Consider the following 11,854-nt stretch of genomic DNA (forward strand, 5'->3'; position numbering starts at 1 on the left):
AGGATACTTTTGATACTGTTGAACTCGTTGGATACATCTGTGGCTATATGTCCTGCATATTTTATCTTGGCTCTCGTTTTCCTCAGCTATACAAAAATGTAAGTAATTTATTAAGTCTTTGCTTTCTGTTTTGTAAGAATTAGATTAATTTTGATCAATGCCAGAAAAAAAAAGGTTTCCTCCAATCCCCAGCTCATTTTTGTTCTCTGCATTCAGTACTTACGGTAGTGGAGTTACTGGAGAATGCAACAAGTATTTATTTAGTTTCCACTCGCATGAGAAGCACAAGAGCTCAGCCTGCACCATAGAATTCTCTAAACCTCAAAATAACAACTCCGTTGTCCATATGGTCAGCACGTTGCAGATTATAAAGATTTCCTTTTATAGACTGAGCACTACACCGAAGTTGTTGAAACTCATGTTACTCAAAGGTCACTTGGTCTCGTGGTTTTATTATACAACAACACACCTTTGAAAATTCAAATTTTCAAATCACTTTTTAAAAATGTTTTTTTTAAATTGCCCTTAATTCTTTGTTAATGGCCAGACCACTACTAGGTTGTTGCATGAAACAAAAGTTTTGTTTATATAATCTGATTGTTGCAGTTCCAGAGGAAATCCACAGAGGGAACATCCTATTTGCTGTTTGCATTAGCAATGCTGGGCAATACTACATATGGACTTAGTGTGGTCGTAAAAGTGCCTGAAAATAAAGCATCTGCCAACAGATACATCCTCCATCATCTGGCCTGGTTAATCGGTAGTTTTGGAGTACTGTTGGTGGATTTCTTTGTATCCTTTTCAGTGTTACTATTGCAGCATTCAAGAAACTTTAAAAAATTGTCATTGGGGGCTAGCTGGAAAGTTATTTGAGAGACAAAATCAATTTTCTAAAGTGTTCATTTTGACTTCCAGATGTTCAGATTTTTGGGCTCAATTTTCTCCAATGCCGTTTTTTTGCGTATTGTCAGAGTTATGCCTGTTCTTCTTGGCCCCAACTACTCCAAAAAAAGAAGTAGCAAGTTTCCCCGTTCTATTTTTGAAATTGGCACCGCACAGACTCGGTAGGTGGAGCCTGTTGTCTGCGCCGAAAAAATGATGCTGTCCTTTATTCGCATGCGCGAGAAAAAAGGACATTTTTGACGTGATTCCTATGGGCGCGCTTGCCCAGTACAGGTTCCAGCCTGCGTTCGGCCATTTTTAAAGAGCCAGTTGTGTGTGAGAACTTTAATTCTCATTGGAAAAATTGGAGCTGCAATACAAGATGTAACGCAGCGCAAAGACCAAGAATTTCTTACAGGATGAAGTGGAGGCACTAGTTACTGTGATTGAGAACAGATGGCATGAACTGGACACCAGCAGAGGTCACACAAAAGTTTCACCAAAAGAAATGAAGAAAAGCTGGAACCTACTTGCAGAAGATTACTGTGCAATGGTGACCACCCCGAGGTCTGGAGGCCAGTGCAAAAAGAAGTGGCAGAACCTTGGTCAAGTAGTTAGTGTATGAAATATTTTCATTTATTCACTGGAATTGTAAATGTGACCAGCCATATATGTCCCACCCAGCAGAAAGACACCCTCTCTAAAAAGTTATATTTTCATTTTGCAGAGGAAGGTGGCACACAACAAACGAGAAAGAACTGAACAGGAGGAGGCCGGGCAAATCTGCAGCTACTGACACCTTTAGAAGAGAGGGTCGCTGCTTTGATGGGTCCTGCCTGGAGAAAAGCAACCACCACTGCACAACCTGGGCCCACACTCGAGGGAGAGGGTAAATCCTGCAAATTCCACAGTCTAGCTTTGCTAAATGTTAAGTACTGCGTGGGCTAGCCATGCTCTGGTTCATGGGGTTGTCTCTGTCAGCTACGCTTCGGTTGATGCAATGTGCTATCATTCATCGTGGTCCTTCAAATCAGCCTGCTACCTGCTGCTGTGTGAGCCTACTCATGCCACCCTGCCCCTCATCTGCTAACCATTTGTCTGTTCTGATATATTTTGCAGAACTCGAGGCCAACCCTGACGATGCAGAAGAAGATTCAGACGCGGACGAGCCTAAAGAGGAGAACATCTTCCAATCCCACCTTCCAGACCAAGAGCATGGGGAGAGGGGGAAGGGATAGATGAATCCCCCACTGTTGTACTCACTCTGGAGGAGGTGCAGGTGCTGCCCATCGAGGTGCCAGCCCCTTCCCTGAGTGGTATGAGTGTTGGTGGGACATTCCATGGTTTCCCACCGTCTGAGGCTGGAGATTCCAGTGGCTTGCAGTGGGGAAGGAGAGCTCGACAACGCTCTCCTGAGGTGCAGGATCTAACAGTTGTGGTTCAGATGATGGCAATGAGTGTGGAGAGCATTGACCTTACCTGATCACTCCTGGACACCATCAGTGGTATGGGTGATGAGGTATTGGGACTGTCGGGAGCAGTAACAACACTCACGAGAAATGGGAACACTGGGAACATGAGGGAGGGAATGTCTCAGTCAGCTCAAACAATGTCGGTGCGCATGAGGGAGGGAATGTTGCAGGTAGTTGACACATCACACTCATTGCCATCAACTGAACCACATCTGTTAGATCCTGCACCTCATGAGAGTGCTGTCGAGGGAGGACATGCTACAGGTAGCTGAGACACTGTCGACGAACATGAGGGAGGGAGTGCTGCAGGTAGTTCACACACTGTCAGGACACATGAAGGAGGGAATGTCGGAGTTAGCTACTGCAATAAGGGAACACGCCCAGATCCCGCGCCCATTGACAGACTCACCTGTCACTCCCACTCCAATTCCTAGACCAGCCCCTGAAGAGGCCCAAGCTGGGCTCTTTATATTACCGCCTGCCCCCCCCTGCCCCGCCCCCCCCTCCTTCCCCCATCAAGAAGTGCACATTACCAAGGATGTTCGAAAGAATAAGCTTGGTACCAACCTGAGAAATGCTGTGCCACTGCCTGCGAAAAGGGTGGAGTTACCAAAAACTAAGCGCAGCGGCTGGTCTTAGAGTAAGGTGGAGGAGAGATGGGTGCAGCCTTTCTTTGCTGCTGCTGTTATTATTGTTGTTACTGTTGTAACTGTTCTCAAGTTAAAAGTTTTTTGTAAGTTATGTAAATTTACAAGTTTAGAAGTTTGTAAGTGATCTTAACTGAAAACTTTAAAGTTTGATACAAGAATATTTTTTTAAGTTAAGTACAAACAAATGTTAAACTTTTGAATAAAATATATTTTACATTATAACTGAATCATTTACGTTATTTATTCCATTATTAACACAATCTTTTGAACAAAAATAGAATCATTTCCATTATTAACACAACTTTTTGAAGTAAACAAGAATAAATTCCATCATTTGTTCCATTAACATAAGATAACATTACGGAACAGGTCTAAACAGTAAACATGTTCCATTTGGAATAGTTGCCGCTGAGTCTTCAGGCAGCAAAGTGTTCACAGATGAGCTGCTGGCGCAAGGCTCGAGCAATCGTTAAAGGGGCACGACAGCCCGCCCTTCACCGACATCGTTCTCCGGTAGTTGCATGGCTTCCTCATCCTTGTCCACCTCTTGCTCATCTGCATCTTCCTCCTCATCATCAGCCACTCTCACCTCAGGTGAGTCTTCTACTACCATTAGCTGCTGCGTCATGATGGCTAAAGGCAGATGCAGCACACAACAGTGAACTGACAATCTCAGTGGAGTATTGCAAGTAGCCTCCGGAATGGTCCAGGCATTGGAAACGCTGTTTCAAGATACCAATAGTCCTCTCTATTAAGCTGTACATCGCAATGTGCGACATGTTGTATTCCTGTTCAGCTTTTCTCCTGGTTACGCGTAGGGGCGTCATAAGCCAGGTGGTGAGGCTGTAACCTTTGTCTCCCAGTAGCCAGCTCTGCCCTTCTGGCTGCTGCTGAAACATGACAGATACAATGCTGTCACGTAGGATGAACGCATCATGGGTGCTCCCAGGGTATCACGCATCAACTGATGATGCGATGCATGTCGTCACACATGAGCAGCACATTAATGGAATGGAAGCCTTTTCTGTTCCTGTACATCTCGGAATCCTCCAAAGGTGCTCGCAAGGTGATGTGTGTACAATCAATGCAATCCTGTACCTTTGAGAAGCCAGCAATCCTGGAGAAGCCCATGGCCTTTTCACGCATTGCCTGGGTGGTCACGGGGAACTTTATGTAGTCATTCCTCCGGGCATATAGTGCAGCAGTCACCTGCCAAATGCAGATATGTGTTGCATGTTGAGAAATGGCGCACACATCCTCAGTTGTAGCCTGGAACGATCCAGATGCATAGAATGAAAGTGCAGCTGTAACCTTCACTTCAACTGACAAAGCAGTCCTCCTGACACTTCTAGGTTGCAGGTCTGCTTTTACTAACTCACAGATCTCAGTTACAACTTCTTTGCGGAAACACAGCCTTCTGACACAGTCTGCATCACTCAGGTGCAGGTACGAATGTCTGTCTCGTTATACCCGACATGAGTAAGGCCTCCTGCCCATCACCCTATGTGCTCTGACGCAAAACAAAACTAACCAAAAAAAATCGTAACTGAGTTACAGGGGCGCACAGAGATTGGGGACCTTGGATTTTTTAATTTATGCCAAGAAAAGCAGTGCAAATCACTAGGGAAAATTGAGCCCCTTATGGGACATGAAAGTTTTTGAAGTTTCCAGAGCTTTTTAATTTTATGAGTAGTCTGCAACTGAAATAAATTGAGAATGTGCACCAAGATAAAGGGAGGAAGTGGTGTGGTAGCACCGTGATGGAGAATGTTAGAACCCAAAAGTGCTGAGTCGCAGATGCCAATTTCTGATCACGTGCCTTATTCCTCAGTATGCCTCATTCCACTGCTATGTACAGAAGTATCAACTTCCCAGTCTGTTTGTCTGTTTTCATATATTTAGTTGGTTGAGGTCCAGACTATGAAAACTCATTTTGATTGGCTTCTTGCTCTTGTCGTTTTCAGCTGATATCAGCACCCATGGCACGGCTCCTACCCGGTTGGCAGGAAGTATCACTTTATTCAAGCAACAAATTACCTAAATCCACGGAAAACATGCTGTTAAATTTATTTTCTTTAAAAGAATGACAAGTAGAGATTTTACTGACTTTAAAAAAATATATATATATTTTTCGGATATGGGTGACATTGGCAAAGCTGCATTTCCTATCCATCCCTAGTTGCCCTGGGAAGGTGGTGGTGAATCTTTTCCATGAACCGCTGCAGTCCCTGTGATGATGGTGCTCTCACAATGGTGTTGGGCAGGATATTGACCCAGCAACAATGAAGGAATGGTGATGTATGTCCAAGTCAGAATGGTTTGTGACTTCGAGGGGAATTTTGAGGTGATGGTGTTGCCATGACATTGCTGCTCTTGACCTTCTCAGTGGTCCAGGTTGCAGGAAAGGGAGATGCAGTTGAAGTAAACTTGGTGAGTTGCTGCAATGCACCCTGTAGTTAGTGCATTATGCGGCCACAGTGTGCCAGTGATGAAGGGTGCTGGATATTGTCCTGGATGGTATTGAGATTGTTGCTGCTGCATGCATCCAAACGAGTGATGAGTAATCCATCGCCCTCCTTACTTGAGCCTTGAAGATGGTGGAGTGGCTTTGCGGGGTCAAGAAATGGGACACTTACCACAGTGTATCCAGCTTTTGCCCTGTTCTTCTAGCTGCAGTATTGATATGACCAGTCCAGTTAAGCTTCTGGCCAATGGTAACTTCGAAGATGTTGATGGTGCGGCATTAGGTGGAGGTGGTTCCATTAAAGGTCAAGGAGAGTAAATTGGACTTTCTTTTCTTCGGAATGTTCATTACCTGACACTTGCATGCTGCAATATGTTAGCTGTCACTCGTCAGCCCAAGCCCGAATATTGCCCAGGTCCTTCTGTAGGTCAGCAGTGGCTGCTTTGTTATTGGAGGAGTTGTAAATGGAAGGTAATGCAGTGAATTGGTCAGCAAACAGCCCCACTCCTGACCTAATGACAGCAAGATATTCATTAATGAACGAGCTAATGATGGTTGGCCTAAGGATGGTTCCATAAGGCAATATCCTGGGGCTGTGATGGCAGGCCTCCAACAACGTCAAATCGCCTTCCTTTGTATTAGGTATGACCCCAGCCACTGGAGAGTTTTTCCTTTGGCCTCCATTAACCTCAGTTTTGCTGAGGCTCCTTGATGCCATGCTCAGTCAAATGCTACCTTGATGTCGATGGCAGCTATTGTCACATCTTCTGGCATCCAGCTCTTGTGTCCATGTCTTAATCAAGACTATGAGGAAGTCTGATGGGACCTGAATGGAGCATCAGTGAGCAGGTTACAGGTGAGTAGATGTTGCTTGATGGCACTACTAATAACTCTTTGCATCATTTTACTGCTGATTGGGAGGAATCAGATAGGGAGTAATTGGCTAGGTTAGATTTATCCTGTTTTTGTGTAAAGAACACAATGATGAAAACAGTATCCTTTTTTAATAAATGTTTCCAAACACTATTTCACTTTCATCATGTTATCACTATATTAATTTCTACAAATAGGTTTGCTTTATAACCTTCTGCATGGAGACAATGTATATAAATATATGAAAATATTATCATAGTTCCGATCATATCTCATATCGTGGTTTCCAAATTTGTAGACAAGTTTGTGGGTTATTTAGTCACATATTTTCTCAGTTGCATCCTTAATGAACCTCTGCAGATTACTGCACAGTTTATTAGATATCGCAAACGAAGCAACTTCTCTCCCCGTTCAGTTCCAGAGGTGGCACCACTCCTTGATGATGAAGAGGACTAGCTGAACAACATTGCACAATTGCACCAGTTTTTAAAAAAAATTGTTTCTAAATGTTGGATTTAAATCTAAAATCATTCTATAAATTCTTGCTGTTTTAGTTTTAGACTTTAGTCAAAAAGCTCATTTGTTGTAATGTTGTTTACCATCATATTGCAATGGTCATCCTTATCAGGTTCATTAGGTTTCATATCAGTATTATTTAAAAATATTAAATGTTTGAAGTTGCGACTTCATCTCACAATCTAATTGGTTTTGTGTGCACCATGTGATGAAGTCAAGTCTCATTCCAATGATTTGATTGATCAGGCATAGGTTACTTGTCTGGCAAGACCCCGCTGGTCAGTTGCTAGTACAAGGCTTTTGATGATTGTCACCTCTTATTCTCATTACCACCTCCTCCACCCTTCCACCAAAAGAAAGAGGCCAGGCCCCAAACCCTGGCCCCGGCCATGTCCCAAGACCAGGCCCTGAGTCCCCTGCCACTGCCTGAGTCTGGGCCCAGAGTCCCTTCCACTATCCCGCCTGTGATTTTCAGACAGTATGCACTTTGCTCCACAGAGCAACTACTTCCATCAGTGTCCATCCATCCGGTGTCTCACTTTTCATTGTAGTATCTGTTATCCGCACAAATCATTATTAAATGCCTTATCCTTCTTGCCGCTCTAAAAAGCCTTGTGATCCAGAAAAATACTGCTGGTATTCAGGCACAAACTGCAAGGTAAAACATCTGTCTGTTTCACACTTAAAGCATTGTCACAAGAGTTTTAGAACTTACTGTTTAAAATAGTTAGTGTCATTTCTGCAATGATGTTGAGTAGAGATAGGATGCTTTGTATGTTCTTGGAGAAAGGAGGAGAAAAAAGGAACCTGGTAGAAAATACTTCATCATTATGTACTAAATGCTTAATGTTTTATCGACAAATAATGCCAAGGGACTTTCTCGGGTCCCACAAACTATAGCATCGAAAATAGCAGCATGACAGCTCTGATATGCCATTTAAATGATTTATGTTTTCAGATTTGTCATTAGAATTTGTTTCTTTAATTGTGTGTACTATCTATATATATCTATATAAAAACATATAATATAGATATATATACATTCAAGTAACTGCCATAGTTATGGAGTAAAAAACTGTACATGAACATAGCATGCTTTTGTGAAAGTGGAGTATTTAGAACTTTTTATGAAGTGTACCACACTATTAAATCTGCATAAGTAGAGGAAGTCATGAGGCAAGATTGCAATGCTGTTAAGTCATTAATACATTCTGATAAAGTTTTAATCAGTTAAATAATATGCCAACTGGCTGTGAGATGGAAATAAATATTTTTAAATGCTCATTAAGTTTGATAGTAAATGTCCTCAGCCATTTGCTATGTGTTGCCTGCCTGTCACATTTTATTTACTGTTTATATTTATATTTTGGCACAGCACTTCTGACTAATTGGGAATCCATTTTTCCATTTCCTGAGACCATTTTTCAGCAGGCTTAGACTTGCCTGTAATATATGCTCTGCCACAGGGTCATCCATAATATTAACTGTCCATCTTTATGCACACTCTTAAATCTTTATTCAACTCATTCCAATACAGTGTTCCAGAATTCAAATAATAGAATCATAGAATGGTCACAGCACAGAAGGAGGCCATTCGGCCTGTTGAGTCTGCCAGCTCTCTGCAAGAGCACTTCAGCTAGTCCCACTCCCCCGCCCTTTCCCTGTAGCCCTGCAATTTTTTTTCCTTCAGGTACTTATCTAATTCCCTTTTGAAAGCCACGATCGAATCTGCCTCCAATCAAACAAGTCATAAACACTACATTTTAAACAAAACTTCTATGTTTAATATAAAGCAAGTGCAATTAAAAATGCCAATGGCTGTATACCATGATGGTTAAACATCAAAATATGTTTTGCAAAAATCATATATGTTATATTGAGAAGTTCTATCTTCATATATTGAGATTGTCTACTTGACTGAAATATCTGAAAGGCAGTCGGAGAAATGAATGAAACATCTCCCTGAAACGCAACAAAAATTTACAGTTTAGGTAAATTTTGAATGTTGCGTGTGCCTGATATATGCGATGTATGTGAGTTTATTATTTATTTGCATGTTTGTCTACTTTATTGAAAGTGAACCATAGAAATTTACAGCATGTAAGAAGGTCATTCAGCCCTATGGGCCCAAGTTTCCACATGATTTACATCTGATTTTTAGGAGCAACTGGTGGAGAACGGACTATCTTAGAAATCGCAATTCTCCACATTTTTTTTTCTGCAGTTCTAGTCAGGTAGAACAGTTCTACTTTGGAACAGAATTTTTACTTCAAAAGGGGGCGTGTCCGGCCACTGACGCCTGATTTCAAAGTTTCCACAGTGAAAACGTACTCCAAACTAAGTTAGAATGGAGCAAGTGAAGATTTTTGTAGAACTGAAAAAACCTGTTCTACACATTAAAAAATCAGGCGCTGGTTACAAATTAGGCGTCCGGGAAGGGGGGGGGGGGGGAAGGGAAGTCATTAAATTCTACAATAAATCCTTATTTATACTTCTACAAATATTATACAAATAAATCCAACCTGAATAAACATTTATAAGCAAAGAAAAGATTAAATAAACCATCTTCCTACCTGTGTGAAAGTGCTTCAGGCACGGAGAATGCTGCAGTCAGCCTGAGGCGCCCGTTCTTCCCGCGGGTGGGGGGGGGAGAAGGCGCCCATTCTTTCCTGCGGGGGGGGGAGGAGGCGCCCGTTCTTCCCGCGGGGGGGGTAGGAGGCGCCCGTTCTTTCCCGCGGGGGGGGGGGGAGGCGCCCATTCTTCCCGTGGGGGGGGGGTAGAGGAGGCGCCCGTTCTTCCCGCGGGTGGGGGGGGGAGGAGGCGCCCATTCTTTCCTGCGGGGGGGGAGGAGGAGGCGCCCGTTCTTCCCGCGGGGGGGGTAGGAGGCGCCCGTTCTTTCCTGCGGGGGGGGGGGAGGAGGCGCCCGTTCTTCCCGCGGGGGGGGTAGGAGGCGCCCGTTCTTTCCCGCGGGGGGGGGGAGGCGCCCGTTCTTCCCGTGGCGGGGGGGAGAGGAGGCGCCCGTTCTTCCCGCGGAGGGGGGGGTGGGGGGGAAGGGAGACAGTGAGAAGGCTGCAAGTGCTGATGTGCTGATGACAATGTGCTTTTATTAAAAAAATGTTCAAAAATTAAACATCTACAAAGAACTACAAAAATGGCCGAGTGCCAATGTTTTTTTCACACTGCGTGTGCACGAACGCTCCAACGCGCACGCGCAGCGTTGCCGGCAGGAAAAAAACTAATTTAAATAGTACCCGTCCCCTCCCACTTACAAAATCGGCGCGAGTGTAGGCTCCGCCCCCCTGGGCGCCGCGCCGGGCAGACAAGGAGCTGCAGAACGCTCCAGAATCGCAAGGTTTTTTTTAGGCGCGAAAAACGGGCACCCAGCTCGGAGGGGCACCCGATTTTTATCGTGTGGAAACTTGGGGCCCATTGTGTCTGTACCAGCTCTTTGCTAGAGCAAACCAGAACCAATCCCACTGATGTTCTCTCTCCTCATAGCCCACTGCTTCAAATATTTATATATTTTTCTGATAAAAGATGCAATGTGTCCCACCTCAAGTAGTCCTTGTGGCAAAGCATTCTAACAGCTCCCTGCATAAATACATTTCTCCCAACCTCTGTCCTTACACTCTTAGTGACAATTTTGAATTGATTACTTCTCACTGAGTTCATAACCAGAGGTAACAGTCCTGCCCTATTTACCCCAGCAAAACTCTTGATAATTTAAAAAACTCTATTAAATCTCTCTTCGTCTTCTCTGTTCCAATGGTAATAGTCCCAATATTTCAAGCCTTTCCTCTTAACTATAGTTTCTCATTCTTGGCTGTATAATGTTGATTCCTTTGGTTTTCTGTTAAGATTATTTATTCAAATATAATATAGAAGTGTAGTCAGGAAGCCAATAACTTTTTCTGTTCTAATATTGAAGAACTATTTAATTTGTAATTGTCATTGCCAACTTTTATTATTTCATTTTGGTTCCTTTTTAAAAGGAGAAAAGTGCTGGAGAATGGATATTTTGTTCATGAAGTATTCACGTTAGCCTTTCTCTCCTTTACTCACCCACCTTTCCTGGCTTAGCCTTGTTGATGGTCAACAGCATTGTTGCACTTGCCTGGATAACTTTCATAAGACATCTGTTATGTCCCTTCCATCGACCAAGCCAGTCAGAAACCCTGTAGACTTCAGATTTCTATAGCTCTGACTGCTCGGGTTGCCATTTGTTTGCTTATATGGATTTTTTTTTTGTGGGAGCTGTTGCATTTTTATTGTGTCTCTTGGATAGCATAGTAGTGATGGGGACTAAAAAAACTGAATTCTAGAATTATTGCATAAATCTAGAAAATAATGCACAGTGGGTTTATCAGCAAATTGAAGAGAAATCAGGTTAACATGGGGGGGGAGCGGAGAGGGGTAATTTTTAACAGAACCTAAGCAGCAAACAGATCTCAGTACCATTTCATCCTGCACCTCATCCATCACTTTTTAATGGATGACTTTACTCCTATCTGGTACCAAGGACTGGAAGCACAAGCAACTCTTGGGTGAAAGCTGATCTTCTGCCCCCTATCCTCTTTCATTTTCTTTTGATCAAGTTGATTGCTGTCAAGGCACAAGTCATCTTCAACTTGACTCTAAATGATCCTTCCTCCGCACCGCCTTAACATCAACCCATACTCCCTTGCCCCAATAAATTGAAAGCTCGGCATGGTGCTGAGCTATTTCTCCTGCCATCTTTGTTAACCTGCTGTCATCTCTAGCCAGTTGGTTCATCCTCATTATCCCAATCTCTTTTCCTGTCTCCCATCTTTCAGCTCCTTTTTGAATCCATCTCTGTGGCCTCTTGCTTTCGGTCAAAATGTTCTTTTAAGGACTGATAAGACAACATGAGCTGTCTAGGTTCCTCTGTTGCTCTTACTCTGTCTCCCTTTGAATTCTCAGTTCTCTTTCATTCCAAACCTGCCATTCTCCTAAAATTGGTGCTGCTTTTCTGTGCC

At 43.3% G+C, this 11,854-nt stretch overlaps 1 protein-coding gene across 2 annotated transcripts in view; it reads left to right on the forward strand.

Moving 5' to 3' along the window:
* LOC139265346 (lysosomal amino acid transporter 1 homolog) overlaps nucleotides 1-8,632 on the forward strand; it is a 61,929-nt gene extending 53,297 nt beyond the window's left edge. For both annotated transcript variants that reach the window (XM_070882313.1, XM_070882314.1), the window contains exons 6-8: nucleotides 3-98; nucleotides 607-792; nucleotides 6,702-8,632. In XM_070882313.1, the coding sequence (XP_070738414.1) occupies nucleotides 3-98; nucleotides 607-792; nucleotides 6,702-6,797 (378 nt within the window). In that variant the 3' untranslated portion in view covers nucleotides 6,798-8,632. The remainder of the gene's footprint in view (nucleotides 1-2; nucleotides 99-606; nucleotides 793-6,701) is intronic.
* The last annotated feature ends 3,222 nt before the right edge of the window (nucleotides 8,633-11,854 follow it).

The sequence above is a fragment of the Pristiophorus japonicus genome, chromosome 6 (assembly GCF_044704955.1).
Source record: "Pristiophorus japonicus isolate sPriJap1 chromosome 6, sPriJap1.hap1, whole genome shotgun sequence".
Taxonomy (NCBI): domain Eukaryota; kingdom Metazoa; phylum Chordata; class Chondrichthyes; family Pristiophoridae; genus Pristiophorus; species Pristiophorus japonicus.